The following is a 22,118-nucleotide window of genomic DNA, read 5'->3' as shown; positions in this document are numbered from 1 at the left end:
AAGCCTGGGTTTGCCTACGAGTTCCTGAGCCTATTAATAGTGTAAGGCTCAGTGCAGGGCAGTGTGTTTATCTCAAGGGTATCCACCTGCATCCACAGTTTGGATACAGCATCACAAACTGAGAGGCTAATGACGTTACTCATAGCCCCGAAGGCCCGATCCTGAGGAACATTTGCATTCTCTTTATTTACATTTCTGCATATTTGAAGGGACTGCTAAGTGAGTCTTTTATGGAGGATTTGGATGTTCACTCGAAGAAGTCACTAAGTCACTTATGGATACGAATTAGAGAGGATCTTTGTATTTCAAAGGATGTTAAGTGGGGTGTGGTGACTCATACCTGCAAACTCCCAACTCAGTAGGCTGGCCTACAAAGTGAGAAGCTGCCTCAGAAAACCAAGGGAGGATGCTGCTTGTGTTGGGGAGGAAGTAAGGGAGACACAGAGAGTCAGAGAGGCAGAGAGGAAGTAAGAGAGACAAGAGACACAGAGATAGTATGTATCTGCCACCTAGGGATCTTGGCTTACAACAGTAACAACCATTTGTTTGCCCCAAAGTCTTCAAGTAGGGCAGAAGGAGCCACACAAGCTACCACTGGGTGGCATGGTGTTGGGGGTCTACCTTCAGGTGTGGTACCCTCATGACTAGAAGGTGTATGCTACTTATTGCTCTGCCTACTTAAACCACGACAGACCCTAAAAGAACAAGGTTGAAGTTCGTAGAATTTGTATGATCTGCCTCAAATGTCACATGATCCTCCACTTAACTCACTGAAGAGGTGTCACAGACACCCACACTGACTGGAGCACAGGACACTTGTGAAAACCCCATCTCTTGGTGTGGGCTTGGAGGGCTCTGGTTTGCCACATGGAGTTGAGAGAAATGATTGTGCCCATCTTGAGGAAAACAGCTTGTCACACACAGGGGCTCTGATGCTATGAGGTTCAGTCCATTCTACTAGGAGAGACCCGGGCCGTGCAGAGTAAAATAGAATGCATAGAACAACAAAAAAGAAGTTAAGAAGTGGAATATTCAACTACCAGTGAGAAAGGAAGAAACAGTCGCCCAGGGGATAAACCCCCAATTGATTATCCACTTTCAAGTAGTCATCCCTGGAATCATATCCATGCAAGTGATACTGAGTGTATCAGCAGGTTACATTTATTTCTCTATCATTTATATACTTAGGTGTATTGACAGCAGGTGAAGGAAAAGAACCATGAACTTAAGAGGGAACAGGAGAGAGTAACATGTCAGGTAGGGTCAGAGTGGGGGAAATGGAATGGGAGAAGATGATGTAATTATATTTCAATTTAAATATATGTATATGTTTGAAAATAAGTTGAATATTAAATGTAAGCACTTCTGGGGACCAGTAATAATCTTTTAAACTGTGTATAGCCCCAGATCTCAGCTCCTTCCCCCAAATAACCAGTTGTTACACAAAAGGACCTCCATCTTTCTGGTGTATAACACTCTCTCAAGTCACTTCCGTCTTCCAAAACCAACCCCAGTTCCTCAGGATATTAACAGAGGAACAAGAAAATATTCAATTTTTTTTCCAGCACATCGTAATAGAAACCAGTTCCAAGTCCCTAGTTTAACGGTGGCATTTACCCGGGAACATTGAGGCGCCATTAAGGCCACACTGTGTATTTGTTAGTTTGGACTCAAGGGCAATTTTTTTTAAGAGGTTTTTAAACCAAGGGTTAAACCAAGCATAATGATGCCGAGTCTCAACATTTTGTTAAAGTGCCTTTTAGTAATGTCACGGAAGCCTCTGTGAATGAGGGGATGCTGCGGGAACGTCACAGTGCTGGATGGTAAAGCAGCGAGGTGTGAAGGCGAGCATCTGCTCCTGCTTACACTCTCAGAACTCATGTCTCTGCCTCACTGCTGAGCTTTGACTTCCATGAAGACGCTAAAGATAGATTTCTAGAACATTCCCCAGAGTTCTAATAAGCCCTTGATATTCAGAGACCCCCAGCTTGCTGTCTCAGGTCACTGGCGTTACTGAAGTGTAAAAGTTGGGGCTGCTGACTCAGCAGATCCCGATGCTGGCTGGCTGGCTGCCTGTTTGGGGGTATTTAAGGAAATATGTTACCTTATCTACACAAAGCCCAGGTTGGGAAGCTGCTCACCCTAACAGTAAGTACCCAGGCTAACACTGCTGCCACTTTCTTCTTCTTGAAGACTGACTTGAGTTGTTAAAAGATGATTAGAAACCCAGGGTAACATGGTACTTCATTTTCTTAATAATGCTGTCTTGAGATGTATGGCCTCGAGCCTTGAAACTTCTGCAGTTACTCTGGGTCTGAGTCCCCTTTGCTAAAAGGATGATAGGATTGGCCTGGGTTGGTATTGCACACCTGTAACTCCAGCACTTGCAAAGCAGAAGCAAGAGGATTTTGAGTTGAAGGCTAGCCTGGACCACTTTAGTAAATTATAAGTCAGCCTGCACTACAGAGAAAGACTTTGTTTCCAAAAACCAGAGAACGAAGCCAGGAATAACCAATAATATGTAGGTTTTCAGAATCTCAAATGAACATATTTTCAGACCGCCTGGCCTCTATTCTAGGTTGCTTTCTAATTCCTGTGATAAATGTTGAGCGAAACCAACTTAGGGAAGGAAAGGGAGCCTTTTGTTTATATGTCCAGTCACAGTCCATCATAAAGAGATACCAGGGCAGGGACTGAAACAGGCCATGGAGGATCACTGCTTACTGGCACTGGTGTGCAATACTACCCCAGGCTCTTCCTATCATCCTCCATGGCTCAGCTTGCTTTTTCTTACAGCCAAGGACCACCCTTGCACAGGGATGGCATCATCCACACCAATAATAGTTAATAAAGAAAATGTCCCCTAAAGACTTGCAGGTTGTCTGATGAAGACATATTCTCAATTGAGGTTTTCTCTTCCCAGGTGACTCTGTGTCAAGTTGACAAAAAAAGAAAAAGGAAAAAAAAAACAAAAAAAAAACAAAAAAAAAAAACCCTAACCAGCCCAGTCCCCATGGTGATCAGCTTTATTTGTTACCTAGACAAAACCTAGAATCACCTAGGAAGACGTCCTTCATTGAGGAATTATCTAGATCGTGTGGGTTTTGGGGCTTGTCTGGAGAGTTGTCTTTACTGTTAATTGAAGTCCCAGCCCATTGTGGGTGGCATCAGTCCCTAGATGGGCTCATGAACACTCTTAAGAGAGGAGAAAGCTAGCTGAGAGCAAATCAGATAGGCCTGCATGCATTTATTTCTCTCTGTCCTTGACCACAGATGTGATGTAACTAGCTGTGTAAAGTCCTGCCTTGGCTTCCCCTTAATGATAGACTATGACCTTAAATTGTGACACAAAACTTTCTCTTCTATTCTTAAGCAAATGTATGATTACGTGTTACATATACATACATGTCCAGGTGCTGGGACATAACAGAGAACCCAAAAGGCCAAGCTGCTATGCTCACAGGGCTTTTTGTTCAGTTGATAAACAAGTCATTGTCACCCTGTGGGGAACAGTATCCAAGAGAGAGGAACCTGCAAGTGCTGAGCCCTCTTCAAGAGGAACAGGCTTTGAAGATAGAAAAGCCAGGGTTCATGAGGATGGTAGGAGTGAACAAGGCTGGGACACAGCCTGGGATGTGGACAAGCCCCAGTTCTGGAGGGTTAAAGGACTGGACTCTGAAGAGTGGAGTCAGCAATTGGAGTCTGTTGGAGAGTTAAAAGCAAGCCACTTTTCCTACACACAAACCACCATAGCTGATGTTGTTGGTTATAGAGGAGTAAAAACAGCAAAGAGGCCTGTGAAACTAGGGAGGAGCACTTCAGAGAGGTAGCCTGCCAAGAGGCAGATGGGTAGTAAGACCCGAAAGGACCTGTAGGGTTTGGCAGTGTAGAGGTCACAGGGTCGCTGTGCATAGGTTTCAGATTTGGAAGCAGAGCCCAGTCAGGCATTCAGGAGACATTCAGTGAGGTGTGGGCAGGGCCCACTTCCTGTTGCTGCTGTTCATTGGTTTCTTTTCTTCTTTTGTTCTGTTTTTGAGAATTGAGCCTGGGGCCTCACCACTGTGAAGAAAGTCCTTGCCGTTTGAACCATATATTTTTAGTAATCGGCTGACCTTTACTATATGTCGTGTGGGAAGAACTACTTAGTATATGAAGGAAAAAAGCCATCAGTGTGAGTGGGTTCATAAGTGGCCAGGGACACACTGATGCAGGAGACATAGAGAACAGGGAAGTCTGTAGTGGGTAGGTTTGGTGCTGCTGTGTGTTCAAATGCTAAATACTGTATCAAGAGATCTAGTTGCTCCAAGAAAAGCAGACCCTCACATATGCCAACTTTTGTTGTGTAAACTTTGCCCCCTAAATTAACCCTGCTTGTTTAATAAAACTAGGCAGAAGAAAGGTAGGCAGGGCTAAAGATTCCTGGGCTTGGGATCATATGCAGGAACCAGGAGATAGAGAGAAAGGAGGAAGAAGTTACCATAGGGTAGGTGGATTGTGAGCACAAGGCCATGAGGGCTGGTCTCTTGGAGTAGGAGTGGCCCAGGTGGAACATGGCAAGTAATATTTTGGAGTTATTGACAGGGAAATAGACAAAATAGCATAAAGGTTTGATATCTACCCAGCTCTAGTGCTTTTAAGTTTATTATAAATATAAAAGATTTTGTGTCTTTTATTTGGGAACTATATAGTCAAAGTGGGGTAAGGAACTCCCAAGTAATATTTACCACAACATTTTGGCGCCCAACATGGGACACTATATGTAAAAGTTAAGTTGTTGTTCCTCCCAGCTCCATGCTCTCAGAAATAAAATACAGACTCAAAATGTATTTACAGATACCTTGGCCATATAGCTAGGGTCTTCTCTGGCTAGATCATAATTTAAAATAATCTATTTATCCTAATCTACATTCTACCACATGGCTGGTTACCTGTGCTCAAGCACCATGCATCTGTACTCCACACATCTTCCCTGGCAAATCTCTAGCACCTGACACCATCCCAGAATCCTCTTTGTCTACCTATGTCCCGCCTCCTATTTCCTGCCTAAGCCATAGGCCACACTTACTGCTGACAGGTGTAACAGCCTCACATGCACAGGATATTTCTTCTACACTTCCCCTTTTTAGTGCAATAAAGCTCTTTTCTTTCAAATATAAACTTAGTACAATAGTAACAATGATGAAGACTATCAGAGAAGTCCTTAGGGTTGACTAGAAGCTCACCATGGTTGCCTTTGATATCATCTCTGGCTCTGAGGATAGAAGATGTGTTTTGTAGAGAAGAAAATCGGCTCTAAGAGGAAGTCTAAAATGCCTGTCTATAGATCTGCCCATATGTTAGATGGGAGTCTTTGGCCTTCCTTAGGGCCCTGGATGCATGAAAGTGATGTGACCATTGTGAGAAGTACCTGTGGAGAAGGGAAAATGATATCATGGCAAGAGCATGAGGGAAGAAGAGGATGGTGTGCTAGGCATGGATGAGAAAGCTCAGTCGTCTTCCCTCCTGGGGGTGTTTAACTCCATAACAGTTTTCTTGGCATACTCCAGCACATTCCTGACATGCCAGCATCATTAAAAATTCTTTTTAAAGTGTTTTGTATGCGTGTGTGCATGAGTGCATGTGTGTGTGTGTGCACCATCTATATGCTTAGTGCCCAAGGTGTTCAGAAGACTTCAGACCCTCTGTAACTGGACTTACAGGTGGTTGTAAATCATGTAAGTGCTGGGAACTGACCTCCCGGCCTCTGCAAGAGCAGCCCATGCTCTTACCTACTGAGTCGTTTCTTCAGTCTCAACCCTAACATCATTAACTGCTATGGGCAATGATAAACAGCTGTTGAACATGTCAGAGTCCAGAGCTACGTCTTCAGGTTAGCAGACTCCTGCTTCTCTGGCCATCCATGGTGCTTCTTGCACCCTGAGCATGACTCTTAAGGGAAGGTACTAAACTGTGACTTCAGGCTCCCAGCCTCTTTCATATGCCTCCTATCTGCTCGCCCCTTATGCCACCTGCCACCTGCTCACCTCATCCTGCAGATACAGCCCGCTCCCTGACATAGTCTTGATTGTCTTCCTACTGCTAGACAGCCATGACACACCATAGAGTAAAATGTCTGCATTCCAAATAGTCTAGAGTCATTCAGAGCTAGCTGAGATACTTCATAGTACCGGATACAGTTGAGGCAATGGTAATTTAAGTGCATGTGGTAAATTAAAATGCCGACGAGCATGAATGCTCAACATGAGCTCTGCAGCCAGGCAGGCCGCCTGGATCTCACTGTGACTTGCCCTTTACTCGTTGCTGGATGACACTGGGCAAGTTGCCCATCTCTCTCTGCCTCCTTTTTTCAAATCTGCAGCGTGAGTATTAAAAGAAAATGCATGTATATGATTGTTTTTGGTCATCAGCTCGACACCATCTAGAATCACCTGAAAATCCAATCCTAATGGGGGATTATCTAGATCAAGTTGGCCTGTGGACAAGTCTGTGGAAGACCAAAGACATCTTAATTATGTAAATTTAAGTGGATAGGACCATTCCCTGGGCTTTGGCTCCTGGACTGCATAGGAGGAAGTGAGCTAAGTGCAAGCACACAGGCATTCATTCTCTCTCTGTTCTTCACTGTGATGCGATTAGCCGTTTAAACTTCCTGCTGGCTTGAGCTTGACTTCTCCTCAGTGTTGGACTGTGACCTGGGACTGTGAGCCCAACTAAACCCTTTCTCCCCTGATGTGCTTTTGTCACAGCAACAGAAATGAAACCAGGTCAGTGGGCATAAGGATTAAGAAAATGAATCCAGTGTTTGCTCTTCCTGCAGTGTTTCCGATACTTCCTCAGTAGGTCATTGTGACGAGCTCCAAACCGTTTCTGTGTGCACAGATTCCAGCTGTGGGGAAAGGTGTTAGACCAGTATGACTCAGACAAAAGAAACAAACTAAAGTATGTTACATATTTGATTCAACCACGCGTGTGCTCAGCTCTTTAGATGGCTGAGCTCTGTGCTAGACTAGTGGGAGTGTGTCAGAGGTGGCAGCCAACTTGGCTGGGAGGAGCTGGGTTCCAGAGAGTGTCTGTGATGTCTTGAGCAGACCTGATGCAGATCTGCACAGTCTCTGGGAAGTAGATAAACACTCTGTCTATGCCAGACAAGTAATTCCCCAGAGTAATGGAGCAGAACCAGTCTTGACCAAAAATGTGCCAGTGCTGGATACCAAGTTACTCAGTTTTGTTTGCCCTAAATATCAGTTGTCTTCTGTAGCATTTGCCTCTTACTCTCTGACGTTCATGTTTCTGTAAGCTGGTCATGAAGAAGCTACAAGCTTTACTTCTTGTCACATGATGTATACATGAAAAATACCCAGGTTTATTTTGTCTGCCCTGAAACAGTATTTTTGACACTTTATTCAGCTATGTGATTTCCTTGGTAACCACCCTGCAACCTGTCCAGTGCTGGTTGGCCTGGAGGTGGACACCTGACCTAAGCCTGGCCAGATTTTTTTCTCTGAGATTTTTTTTTTAATTTAAAAGTTAAATTTTTTGACAATCCCATTCATGAGTACTGATTATCATTTATACTCTACCAGCTCCTCCTTCCCATCTCTCTCTTACTCTGTCCTAAGTTTATAACCTTTTCTATAATTATCACCACACACACACACACACACCAACCACACACACACACACCCCTCTATTTAGTATTGCTCGTACAGCATAGGTGTCCAGAGATGACCATTTGGGATGAGAGGATGGAGTCTCCTTTTTCTTAGCAGCTATTAATTTCTTACAGCTTTTTACTTTGGGGTGGAGGTTTGTGAGTTCCCCCTATTTGTGTTGTGTGTGGGCTATTATTAGGATTATGCAGGTTGCATTAGGCAGCCATATTGTTGAGTTTACATGTGCATCTCTGTCATGTCAAGACCAGAAGCAGGTGCCCTGGTCTTCTGGCCTTTGTATCTTCTGTGATTTTTCCTGAGCCCTGGGTGTAGGGTTTGTGTTACAGATGAACCAGGTATGCCAAGTCCCTGCAGTAGCTCCCTGTGGGTAACAGGAAGTTTACAGTTTCTGCCTCTGGTGTCTAAGCTATTGGCAGACAAAGTGGTAAGTTGGCAGTGGTCATGTTTTTTGCTATATGAAAAAATTTGCCATAGATAAGAAGACCAGTGCCAACAAATAGAAGTGGGTGGTGGAGTGTCGTGGAGGACATTTTCTGGCAGGGCTGTTCCAGGTCTAAGCCAAGCCCTTGGTCTTCCCACTCTGTGGAAGCTCTAGTGTACCTCTCCTCCGGCCCCAAGCCCTGGAACCTCAACCCCGCCTACTTCTCTTCTGCCCAGTAATTGGCTATCCAGCCTTTTAAATTAACCAGTCAACTTTAAAGTTGAGAGCAGGGTTTACACAACAAAGGCCAGTGTATATGAGAATGCACTCCTCTGGACAGGAAACAGATCTTGGAGTTCAGTGTTTAGCATCTGTGTACATAGCACCAGACCAACCTCCAACATCTGACCACTGAGCAATCTTTCCAGCCCCTTCCTTTTGTTTTTAAGGAGGTTTGGTTTGCTGCGCTACTACAGCATGCCACGTGCTTTCTCCCAGCTCACCCCTACTAGCAGAGGATCAATCGAAACCCACTGGGGATCTCAGAACTAGCAGGAGGCATCTCAAATTGAGTGTGGGACAGTTTAAAAAAAAATGAAAAGGTTAACTCTTGAGGGTTTCTCAGATCATATGGCACACAGGATGGTAGAGTAATGATTTGGTACCCAAGATGGAAGAATGGTGCCATTTTTGTTTCTCTAAAACCTAGTCTTATCTTATTCCTACCATCATTCATGGTAGGAATAAGATGATTGATTGAATGAATGGGTGAGCATCACTATTCTCATGTTAAAGATAATCAGCTGATTGGAGGAGTAAGCAGTACGATTCGGTGCTTTAGGTCTTCAGGCTGTGTGCCTAAGCTTCATCCCTAGAAGTCTGGGTCACAGGGAAAACACCCACCACCACTACCACCACCACCACGCATCTCTGTGGTTCCTCCTCGTGGCCTGCTCATGTGCATGCAGGCGAGCCTGGCAGTGCACTCTGTTAAGAAACTTAAGTGTCAACACATCCCTACAGGCAGCTTCAGATGAGAGCTCAAGTCCTTGTTATTTTGAGGCTGGCTTTTCAGAAAGCTGCCTCAGTGACAAAAGTGGGAAGGGCTGTGTGCATGTGATAAAATATTCGCCGTAAAGACTCATGGAAACTGCAACCCAGAACAGCAGATTCTGTGCCTAGTCCTGACATGCAGTTAGTTCATAGCTCTGTTTGAAGACTTAAGTGTGTGTGTCATGGTCCCCAACAGGGGCCCATGAATTATGAGGAGGGCTAGAATGGACAGTAGTCTTTTCTAAGGAGCATTTGGGGCATATTATATGCCCCAGACTCTTTCTATCACTTTGTATTTTTAAATTTAAAAATTACGTGTATGAATGTGTGGCTATAAACATGAGTGCAGGTGCCTGCAGACGCCAGAAGACCGTATTGTATCATTGAGCCATTTCAGGTGTGGGTGTTAGGAACTAAACTCTAGTCATCTGTACGAGCAGTACAGACTCTTAACCACTGAGCCTCTTGTCCAGACCTCCACCATTTGCCATTTTATATATCATACTTGATAGCAGCTATATACTAGGTAGAACTTTCAGTCATTACTGAAACCTTCTAGATATGTACCAACCAGCAGTGTCGTCACTACTGATGACTAAGGAATTGAATGTTTTTATTTAAATTAATTTTATAGACACATATGGCTAGTAACTATTCTACGGGATTTTTTTTAAAAAGCTCTTTTAATGTTTTTTTAAGCAGTAACTTTTCATTTTCAGTGTTAATTAGCTATGATTTACAGGCATTCATCGGGCTTATCATAAAAATAGATACTCTAATAATTTGTTAAAAATAAGTCAACCAGCTGTAGCTCTAACTTCCCTTCAACAGGATGGAGCTTTTCTCAACACAGGGTGGAGAGTCTGTTATCTGGGTAGAAGAAAGCACCAGACCCTTTGGTCTCACCCAGCCCCTCCCTAGGTTCTGGAGTTAATATATAGAACACATGGCCATAAACCCTTCAGCTGATTGGTTGAGGCCCACTACCTTGCAGAACTGACTGACTTTATGGAAAGTCAGCTGGTTGTAGATATCAATCATACCTTTAAATCACTGGTTTGGCCACACTTCCGTTAGCATAATATTTTACCAAACAACTGATCACCACAGTATAGACGGGGGGGGGGGGGGGGGGAACCAAATTAACTGTGGTACCTCTCTTGTTGAGTTCAGATGACAGCCTTGAAATCGTCCTTTGCCTGTGGCACTTTGTGGCTTGTCCCATGGATCTCATGTGTGAGCAGAGGCTTTGGTGATAGCAGTCCCAAGTTATGTACAGCTGTTATGACTGACTTACGCTGTGAACTTGACCCATGCCCTAGTTCTCAGTGGCTTCACTGTGGCTGGTGTAGGTACTCTAACTATAGATAGCCATTCTAAAACTGAATAACCGCCAGTTCATCTAAGATATCCTGGGAATGCGGTGTGTGTGTGTGTGTGTGTGTGTGTGTGTGTGTGTATGATAAAAAGTTTTCCTTGGCTATATAACCAAAGTTGATTTTTTTTCAATAAATTGAGACTCATATAATTAAATTTCAAAAGATATCTTTTCTCTGACATCCTGATTCCGTTACCATGGAGATTTTTTTAACATGATAGAAAGTGTTGGATTAAGTCTTGGCTTAATCCAAATGACAATGCTCTGATGCCCATGCAGTAGTCCGAAGACAGCGGAGGTGAGGATGGAGCTGGCGTCTGTGTACGTGGAGATAGACTTGTGGCCATTTCAGCAGAGGCTGTGTGTGTCAGGGGAAAACTTTCAGTCCAGGTTCAGTGTGTTCAGGATGAGTTTGGCGTTGCTTCTGAGCTCTGGGGAGTTTGACAGGCTTCCTCTGCTGTACGGGGTTGTTTTAGAGGCCTAACAGAATGCACGCAGACACACTTCGTAGAAGAGTTAGACAGTGTTAATTGCTGTTTTGCCTCATTACGGTTGTGGTTGTGCACGTGGTAGTCTGGAGGCTCCACAGCTGAGGTGACCAGGTTACTCACAACTTTGTCTTCAAACTGATTCGATCTTAGGCAATTGGAGACAGTGGCAAGGTGTGGTGTCCTCATGATGTCCAGCTGTAGAAGTAGAGTAAGGTGACCTTGGCTGTGTGCAGCATGGTGAGGGATAGATCTGCCAGGGTGTGGTTGAATGTGTGTAGGTAGATAGGGAAGGGTGCAGCAAGGGAAGGAGAGACCCATGTTTCCAGATTCAGAGGTCCAGCAGCTGTGCTCGCTGGCTGTATTGGTCAGACCATGCTGTATTGGTTGGAAGTAAGGCACAAATGTGGGAATAGTTAGGATGATCAGTGCTGAAAACTAATTGACTAGAGTTACCAGGAGACTGAAGAGTGAGGCTCAGGAGAGCCAGGGCCCTAGATGAACCCTGTTCAATATCCAGAAGACCCTCCATTATTAAGCATTTGAGACTTGTTCTGTAAAGATGTTGAAAGAATAAATAAATGAGAAACAGACAGGACTGTGCTTGACTAGAGACTTGGTCAGACAACTTTCTGAGAGAGAGAGAGAGAAATGAAAGTAGAGGAACGTATACATTCATGCATTACATGTGTTCACACACCTGCAGGTATGCATTAAGCATGACTGCCCAACAGACCATCACCCCATCACTGTGAACATAACAGTGCAGAACACCCCAGGCCTGCTGCAGAGGGCCCTCCAGCATGCAGACACAAGGATATCCTGGACAGCCTCCCGAACTACAGAGTTCAACTCAGATTGGCTAATTCAGTTGGTCTAAGGTGTCTGAGAATACACAATGCTCACAAGTTCCCAGGGGACACTGGTGCCCAGGGACCTTGCTTTGAGAACACTGGCTGAGAGAATAAATTCAGTACAGAGTAGTTCAGGGCACAAGGGTCTGAGGTAACTGTGGACTGAGTGCAGAACCTCTCTTTCAACCCTATGGCCCCAGCAGTCTCTGTGTGGCCACCAGAGGTCCAGATTGACAGAAGAGTCCAGGAATCATGGCTGATGCTAGTACCTTTGCTAGGTCCTGATCTGTGCACTTACCATATGCTGTCTGCCATGAGAAACTCCTGGTTTCTCTGCTTATAGATGACACCGAGGCACTGAAAATTTGTACCACCCATCGTGATTTTCCACACCACTGAGGAACAGGTCGGGAGCACTCAGCTGTCTGTCTGAATGCCTTCAAGCCCTGCCATTCCTGTGGCGCCACTGTAAACTTCCATTAAGAAAAGGGGCTGCTTTCTCTGTGGCGAGCTGTCTGCTCACTTCATATGAGGACTGCCCAACTCTTGCCTTTCTCCTTGGCCTATTTGTCCCGGAAGCTGAGAGCTATGCTTTGTGGGGAGTAGCTTTCCTCAGCCTTACAGGAGGTCTTTAATGAAATTACCTCCTCACTCTTTGCTTTTAGAACTTTGTGGTATCTTTCAGAAGCTTTCCAAAATAATTTCAAATAGGTGAATATCATAGATTAATAATTGAAAGAAGGGACTTTGGGGACTTCCCCCCCCCCTCACTTTCTCCCAGTGTACTTTGAAGAGGAATCTGAGCCAGTAGCAAGCCAGTGCCCATGAGCAGTGGTGATGGTTGTTTTGGGTTGAACTGAGAAGTACCTAGCTGATGGTAGAACATAAGTGTGTGTGTGTGTGTGTGTGTGTGTGTGTGTGTGTGTGTGTGTAAGTGTGTGTGTGTGTGCGCGCATACGTGCATGTGTGTGTGTGTACATGCGTGTGTAGTGGGGGGTTCTTTTCAGAACAGCTAATACTGAGATGGTGGGTAACACCGCTGGATTGACTGGGTAGAATAAGGGGGCGTGAAGAAAAGGAAGGAGTGTAGGTTTCCCCCCACCCCCTCAGCTAGTCACGAGAGCTGCTCTACATTGCCACGAAGGACTGAAACCCCGGAATGTGACAGCCAAGATCAAGTTGTGTTTCTTCCTGAGGTTGTTCCCCTCGGGGTTTTACTCATAGTAACAGAAAGCTGACTAAAAGCCCAGGACACATAGCTGACATGCACAGATTTACAGCCCTGAGAGGCCCTAACTCTGTCTCAAGTCTGTTTTGGCCCAGGCCTGGCTGTGAACTCTGGCTCCCCACTGCGAGCTTATAGTTTTCACCCCAGGCCTCACCTAAAATGGAGACAGCGATACACAGAACACAGTGTAAATGTCAGCACAGTGCCCAGCCCATAGCAGGTGCACAGTAGGTCTACTATTGCTAGTTCTTTGCTACAGGCTAGACTTCGTAAAAAGACGGGCGTGTACATCTGCAACTGCTGTAGATTTGGTTTTCTAGAATTTTCTGCATGGAGTCAAGACGACACGGTGTAACCTAGGATAGTTGATCTGAGGAGGGCCGCAGAGGTCACTTCTCCATGGTGGCTCCATGCTGGTACTTTTTTTTTTTTTTTTTTTTTTTTTTGCTGATTCCTGGTTATAGCTGAGCACTGCAGAAGCCTTGAGGGTTCCTGAGATCATCCACTTAGCGGTCAGAGACTAAGATTTCCATGGTTCCGAAGCTCTCCTCCTTGCTCACTGGTCCCATGGCTCTGAGCATCCTTGCTGGGGAAATCTCCAAAAGACCACCTCCTAGTTTCAGCTGGTTTGCTTGGTTTCATTCTGCTATTACTTCCAGTTTTCCTTTCAGTGTCTTTTCTACTAAACTCAGCTGCCTGGGGCTGGTTTCACGGAGAGGTCATGTGTCACAAGATGCCTTGTAGATAGATGGCCATGTTCCTCTTTTGAGCTCAGGGAGTGAGAGGGAATAGTTTCTTGGTTCCTTGCATGAGATGGTATGTACCAGAGCTTGGGGGTCTAAGGGCCTAGTATTAGCTGTGGGTCAGGGGTGGGTGCTCTGAGGGTACCATGGCTTCCTTCAGGCCTGAGGGAAGTCAGCACTGGGATAGATGCCCATCAGCTTCTCCACCTAGGTCCTCTGCCTCATGTACTGCCTACAGAAGGAGGCTGTCGGGATCGTGTGCTGCCACCCAGCAGTGAGGGCACACAGAGCAGCCGTGCTGAGTTTGTACTCCAGACTCCTGGGCTGGAAGCAGGAGGTGGAGGAGAAAAATATAAACTGGCACCATGTGGACTTTCTGCTTCAAATTCTATTTGTCTGAGTTTATTCTTTCAGAGCCTTTTTCCAGACTCATGACAAATGAAATTAAAACATTCAGGGAGCTACTCAGCTGGTAAAGTGCCTTCCACAAAACCATGAGGACCTGAGTTGGGGTCCCCAGAACCCAGGTTAAAGATGGACCATGGCTATGCATGCTGTAGTTCTACTGCTGGGTGCTGGGTAGAGACACCGGTGGGTCCCCTGAGCTGTGGCTCTCTGGAGCTCATTGGTCAGTCAGCCGAAACAAATAGATGAGTTGCTTTTTCAAAAATAAAGGTAGCAAGCAATCAAGGAAAGATCAACTTCATATTGCCCTCTGGTCTCTATACTCAAGTGCACACATATGCATTTGTACACACACACAAAAAAAAAAGGAAAAGAAGAAAAAAACATTATGGCACTAAGGGAACAGGCTTAGGAGGATCTTTAGTTCAAGGCAAGTTGAGGCTTCATAGTGACACCTTGTCTCAAAAAATTTAAAAAAAAAAAAAAAGAGTAAAGAGGTAGCAGGCAAGAAGAACATTTGCTGATCTTGCAGAGGGCCTGAGTTCAGATCTCAGCATCTGTGTTAGGCAGCTCATAACTGTGAGTAACATGGCGTACACACACACACACACCACACACACCACACACATACACCACACATACACCACACACACACACCACACACACACATACACACCACACACATATACCACACACACACACACCACACACACACACACACACACCACACACACACACACACACACCACATACACATACACCACACACCATACACACACATACACCACACACACACCACACACACACCACACACATACATACACACCACACACACACACACACCACACACATACACATACACCACACACACACCACACACACACCACACATACACCACACACACACACACACATACCATACACCACACACACACATACACCACACACCATACACACACATACACCACACACACACCACACACACACCACACATACCACACACCACACACACACATACACCACACACACACCACACACATACACCACACACACACACCACACATACACCACACACACACACACACACCACACACACACCACACACACACACACCACACACACACCACACACACACCACACACACACATACACACACATACACCACACACACACCACACATACCACACACACACACCAACCACACCACACACACACACCACACACATACACCACACACCATACACACACATACACCACACACATACCACACATACCACACACACCACATACCACACACACACACACAAATGAGGGAATAAGGGAGGGAAAGAGAGAGAGAGAATGAATTTCAATAAGTAACCAAATGCTTAAATGTTTGCAGCAGTGAGAGACCCACCAGGCCTGACTTGCCCCTTCAGGTCTCTGCAGCTTGTGTTGACACTGGGAATGCACAGGGTCTCAGTGCCTGGCCGTGTCCCATTTACAAAATTTCCTTTGTCTCCTTTGTCTCCCAGGTACAGGAGGCCGCAAGTCGAGGCTTGAAGTTCGTTAGTGTGGTGCCTCAGTACCAGTCCTCTGTGAGCTCGACAGGCAGCAGGCATCTCGTGCCTGTTGCCAACAGTGTTGAAGATGCCAGGGATGTGAAATGCACCTTTGGGGACCACTCACCATTGGAAAATGATACCCCAAAGGCTGCAGATACGGATGCTGCCACTGCAGGACTGAACAGGAGATCAGAGCCCAACCCAGGATCCACAGGGGAGATACCCAGTGCCCAGCAGCCTGGCATTCCCTCTCCCTCAGAAGAGAATGAGACTGGCGAGTTTCCACTGCAGGGTTTGAGGCCAACATTGGATGGATCAGAGGGTGACCCCTCAAATGGGCATGAAGAGCTGTCCTCCAGGAGTAAGTGTCAGTGCCAGAGGTTCTGGCATGCTTAAAGCGAGGCTAGCGGCTTTTCAGTATTCCTCGGGGGCCTCTCAGGGAAAAGGAAATGAAATTAGTATGTAGACACAGCAGTACATCAAACAAGAGAAAATTTATCAAGTGGCTACCTGGGCTTTGCAGCTGTTCACCCACTCTGGGCTTTGCAGCTGTTCACCCACTGCAACTGTGGACTGTGTGGGGTGAGCAGAGCCCAACAAAACTGACTTTTGGGAACTCCAAAAGTGGCTTCTGGTTGAAATAGTCTCATTCAGTGTTCCAGGGTTGCCAGGGACTTCTACACACACACACACACACACACACACACACACACACACACACACACACACAGAGTATGAACCACTCTCCAGTGAGCTTGGACATTGTGCTTCTGAATGTCTGCCTAAACAAGGGAGTGAGAATTCGGGAGGTCGTACCATGCAAGAGTAGTGGTTCTGCTTGCTCGTATGGAAACATCCTGATTGCAAGAAGCACATACAGTTGACAGATGGGCACCATTGAGAAAACACTTTGTCACCACTGCGGGTCTTCTCTGTCAGTGCTAATGGCCATTTGTATTGAGATGTCACATAGCAACCCACCCACAACAGGTAGCATTTATTAATACTTCCCAGTTACCAGACGCTGTGCCATCTTCTAAAGGGGCCATCTCTCTGTTCTCTGTGCACTCTTATGATTCAGGTGAGCTCTCTTACCACTTCTGGCTGGGAGCTGGCACCCCTGGCATAGGACCACAGGTAGGGTTGACACCACTCACGCCACCTCTCTACTTGGTCTTTCCAGTGTAATAGAACGAAAAGTCTTCCCGAAGCCTTCTGTAATCTCACAGTCTCCTTTTTCTCTGCTTTTGCCTGGAGATGTGGGTCCTTATGTTTGCAGTGGGGCCCTCTCTGGCCTTTGGAAGGTGACCACGAGTTTCCTGACAGTAGAATACCCACAAAGCTGCAGTAGGGCATCTGTTTAGACCTTTCTGTATCATGTCCCAGTGACCATTTCTGCTCTGTATTACCTGGTGTTTGAAATTGGCCTCTTGCAAGTGATACGGGTGCTTGGAGAATAGGGGAAGTGAGTTGATTTTATTTTATTTTATCTTTTGCTATGTCAGTACTTCTTGAGAAGAAAATTATGGGATGGTCAGATCTGAGCTCTAATAGCAGTGTTTCCCTGAAATGGGGGTGGGAGATGCCTCATTTCTGAGATATAGTAGAACTTTTATTTATTTAAGACCTTGATCTTTGGTTTAGAGCTAATGACAGGATTTTTCACTTCACTGAGGTAGACTACCATCTCACCCTAATGGTAGCTCAGGTTTAGATCTGGTGTGAGGGTCCTGGGAAGCTCCATCTTGGGGCTGGGGGCTGAGCATGCTGAATTCCGAGGAGGAGGGTGACTGTGGAACCATGTGGATGATGAGGACTTAGGTGAGACATGAAACCCAGGAGGAAGGGATACAGCCACTGGAGACAAGCAGCACTGTTGAGGCCCACACTCTGCCTCAACACTTTGTCGCTAAGGTCTCGGTCGACCGCCCTGTCCGCTGAGAGTTTTGGAACCCCGGGACTTTAACGTCCTGTACGGGGCCACCAAATGCACCGCACCAACCCTGACCAGCAGGAATTAAGACACGGAACAACCGGTTCCTTCTCACAGCAGTTTACTCAGGATGCTTAGCAGTTGGTAGTCAAGATGGCGAGCCCCCGAGCCCTTCCCGGGTGCAGCTTATAAACCCTGCCAGGAGCCCATGAACTCATGCCACGTGCACCATACAGCTGAGGTCACTAAACAGCAAAACAAGCTATGTGGGATAAACAATATAGTTATCAGAGTGTGCTTCAGCTGTTATAGGCTTTTGAAAACCAAGTCTTTCATCAGGGTATATGGTTCCAGATGGCTGCAAAGTTGATCTAGCTGCTTTCTACTAAAGTCGGCTCCCAACACAGCACCATGGGTAAGAAACCAATGTCTGTGTACACTTAGCTAGGTGGTAGTCTTGTCCAGATACATGCCCCTAACTTCGCCATGTGAGCTGTTATTCAGGGCCGTAGCTGCACAGTGCTACCCCTCACAGAATCCTGACTTTTAAGAAGAAATGAGACAGGAATGTGGATCCTGTATTCTAGAACATACCTTTCTCCTAGACCTCAAGAAGGTTCTCTTTCTGTGTTTGACCTTTAACCCTGAGAGGCCTTTCCTAGGACCCTTCCCAGATGTCCAGTGCCCTGTTTCTGCTCTATGCCTCCTTGCCTCTCTCCATTGCCCAGGCTCTGCTATGGCTGAAGATTGGAACCAAGCCCTCTCATAATGCCCAGAGCACTTAGGCCTGCAGCCTCCATTTCCTGGGGTCCTTGTCCTCTTCTGCAAATTCAAATCCTTTGAGCACTGGTGGGTTAATATGTCATGGAGGCCTCAGTCCAACAGTGAAGTGGAAAGTGGGTTTCCAGCTGTGGATAGGCCAGAGCCATGGGCCACAAAGCCCATTTTAGTCTCCCCACGTAGACAGCCACCCCCACCCTGCCTTGCAAGCCACCACAGCACTCTCCTTCCCTCTCCAGCTTTTTACAGTCAGTTGGTAGACACAAGTTACTAGCGGAGGGCCTTGGTCCAGTTTTCCCCAGGTGTTATCTCGATTACCCTCACCACAACTATGACAGGAGACACTACTGTGGTTCCCAGATCACAGATAAGGAAAGTTCCCTTCCTAAAGGCTGGATATCCAAGGACCCTGTCTCCACAGATCAAAGCCCTTATCTGACCCCAGCTTCTCTCCTAAGCCTTTCCCTAGGGAGTTTAGCTGTTTCCTTCCCTGAGGTGTCCGTTCACTGCCCTGCCCTGAAAGCACTCACAGGGCACCCAACCCCAGCTTCACCCTGCTCATCTCTCTGCTTGCCTTTCTCTTAGCCCATCCCCAGCTTCCTAAGGAGGTTGAAGTGTTTAAGCCTCTTTCTACCAGGCCTACAAGCACAGCAAGACAATTTAAAAAAATTCTAGAGGTTGCCTCCCTCCTTGCCCCTGTTGATTTGTTTCCTATGTAGGAAGCAGCTAGCAGTGGATCCAGTCAGGGACAGTTCACAATGATCTTTCAGGAACTACAGGGAAAATGACTGGGCTGACCCCATCCCTCCATCTTGGTCCAGGGATTACAGGGAGAGCAGGTAGGCTGACCTCATCCTTGCATTGTGCTGCAGATGTTCCAGGGAGAGCAGGTGGGTTGATCCCATCCCTGCATGGTGGTCCAGGTGTTACACCCTTCTAAATCTTCTTGTTCATTAATTGGATTTCTTGTCTGGGGACTTCCTGTTGATATGAGGTCACTGTGTGATACACCCCAGTACTCCTTACAACACCTTTGATCAAGAAGCAAGAACCACTTGGGTGTGCCAGCCAGAGCAGGGGTGAGATGACTGGCAGTCAGATTTGAGGCCTGGAGCTCTTGTGCCGTGTGCTTTCATTCCCGGAGCTCACGGAAGCAGTTAGACCTTGTCACTCTGTCTCCTCCACCTGAGCCACTTGCTCCTAGGCTCCAGCTGAGTCTATGAACAAATGTCCCCAACTGTGGCCACCAGCATCTACTTTGTATTCTAGTAAATTAACCTCTTACTAGATTGGGGCATGAGCCCAGGGTCTGAGAGGGTTCAAAGACTCTGGGCTCTGCCATTCACTGTCAGGATTCTGAGAGATACACCTGAACCTGCCGTGTAAGTTGAGAGCGACAGGTGTGGCGGGAGGGCACACACCTGGCTGAGGTCTCTATGCCTGGGTCTGCTGTGTGTTTGTGAACTGATTACCATCGGTTGTGCCTTTACGTGCACTGTTTTCTTTCCTTCGCTGCCGTGTCAGGTGGCCTCACGCTGGCTCAGAGGTGTCCTGCGCTGGCACCGTGCCTGCGAGAAGTGAGCAGCTCTCCACAGATTCAGGGATTTTGTGAACCTTCCCATCACTGCACCAGCAGCCCTGCCTTAATGGAAGTCGTTCGTCTCAGTTCCCCCTACCCATGACTTGAGCATTGTCAGTCCCCACCCAGCTATGCCTGGCTCTCCAATTCTACTGACTTCCCCAAGTCTGACTTACGATGTCCACAATTCAGATCCAATTCTCAGTGCTATTTCCCCCGAAACACAGCTCTCCTTGGATACTGAAATCCAACCATCCCTGTGACTCCTTCACAAGCTCCACCTCTCTGGTTCCATAAATGCAGACAAGGTGCAAGCTTCCATAGCTCAACTCAGGCCCAGGCCAGGCGCTCAGAACAGCATACCTTTTCCTTGCCCACTTGCCTACAGCATGGCAAGGACCATCAGCCTAGCTGGGCTTAGCCGGTCCCCAGCCCAGGTCTCCGTGTTCTCCCTTTATCCTGCTCATGTCAGTCACAAACATGTGAGGCACCCACTGTAGTAGAGGGACCTTGGAGGGCACAAGAGTTCCAAATGATACGTGACGAGGCCCCATGTCACAGGGCAGGACAAGAAGACAGTTTGGTGCTCTTTGGCTGCTCTGCCAGCCTAGTCTTTCAGCCAGTCTCACAAACAATGGCTTCCTCTGGGACTTTCCCACGTCTGGAAAAGGCTTCCAGCTGGGGTCGTGGTAGAGTTACAGAGCAACAGAGAACATTTAAACACAAACCTAGGGCTCTCCAGATCCTTGGTCCCTGCTCACATACGAAATGTGTTGGAGTTTGGGGAGCATGGGAGCATCGAAACATGTGGTTTTGGGGGTAGTTTCTGTTGGCTGGTGTCCCTATCTGCGCTTGGCCAGATAGGATTGATTTGACTAAAGGGTTGTGTGTCTGAGATCAGGCCTCCCCCGGTATCCCATTGCTGCTGACTGTTCTGTATCTCTTCATATGGCATTCTCCTTTCCTTCCTGAAAAACATACTTCTGTTTCCGGCTGCAGCCCTACCGCTGGGGAGATGGAGCCTGGAAATCTGGAAATGCTGCCGGCCCTCTCCGCCTTACTTCCCTCCACCACCACGGCCTCTTCACTTCTCATTCCAGCCTTACTCGTTCTCTGTTTCGTGATGGTTTCGGGAGAGTGGTGCTCTCATTGGACCTCGTCAGTGAAGATGGTCTTCTCTGTGCTCAAGTGCTACCAGCTGTGGCCACGACTGAATTCCCACTTCCTTCTTACAGTGCAGCAGCAGCAGCAGCAGCAGCTCTGAGCAGTTACTCCTGTTGCATTTGTGCCTAACTGTAACTGACCATAGGGCCTGCAGTGCTTCAGGAGTGACTTTCAGTCCAAGCGGATAGGCACCTCAGTTGTCTTATCCTTAGAGGATGCATCTGAGGTGTGGTCGATCAGTGGTCCTGGGTCCCTGATGAGGCCACAGCTGCCCTGTGGTAACTGCTCATTAATATGGCCTTTGTTTGCTTCATCTCCTCATATCTACTCCTCTCTCTCTCTCTCTCTCTCTCCAGTGTTATTTTGTATTTTGTGTTCTGTAGGTGCTACAGAATGTTCTATGGTAGCCATAATTTTGGTTTTGAATGGGTGAGTTTATTAAGTATGCAGCAAGCCAAAGTAAAAGACTAAATAGCAAATCGATGATAGGTAATACTTACATAAACAGACAACAAAACATCATTAAAACGTCAACAGAAATTGGTGGAGGAAGTTGAGGCAGGCAGGCAGAATTCTAGCAAGCTTCCTCTCCATGGATTAGCTTCCCATGGCTGAACTGGCTCCTTGTCCCTGCTGTGGGCCTATTCCTATCATGGGATAAAGCCATAGTAACATCTGTTGGTAAAAGTTTGCATCTGTCTATTCTCAAAGGACACTGTTTCAGTCTCCAGCTTCGTTGCTGTTCTGTCCTCCCTGTCACAGTTGGGAGGAGAGCCCCTCCCGACAACTGTTCCTGGAGGACACTTGGGACAAACAATGGAGGCAGGCAGACTCAGCTTCTCAGTGAGCTCAGACAGCACATGACAGCTAACCCAT

General features: G+C 46.7%; 1 protein-coding gene across 2 annotated transcripts in view; it reads left to right on the top strand.

The window, feature by feature from the left end:
* The window catches only part of Rftn1 (raftlin, lipid raft linker 1), a 200,759-nt gene that overhangs the window by 125,405 nt on the left and 53,236 nt on the right, over positions 1-22,118 (top strand). For both annotated transcript variants that reach the window (XM_034521773.2, XM_034521771.2), the window contains exon 5: positions 15,757-16,147. In XM_034521773.2, coding sequence (XP_034377664.1) covers positions 15,757-16,147 — 391 coding nt within the window. The remainder of the gene's footprint in view (positions 1-15,756; positions 16,148-22,118) is intronic.

Source organism: Arvicanthis niloticus, chromosome 17, assembly GCF_011762505.2.
Source record: "Arvicanthis niloticus isolate mArvNil1 chromosome 17, mArvNil1.pat.X, whole genome shotgun sequence".
Classification (NCBI taxonomy): Eukaryota; Metazoa; Chordata; class Mammalia; order Rodentia; family Muridae; genus Arvicanthis; species Arvicanthis niloticus.
The sequence above is the reverse complement of the archived record's forward strand: the minus strand, read 5'-3'. Positions and strand labels throughout refer to the sequence as shown.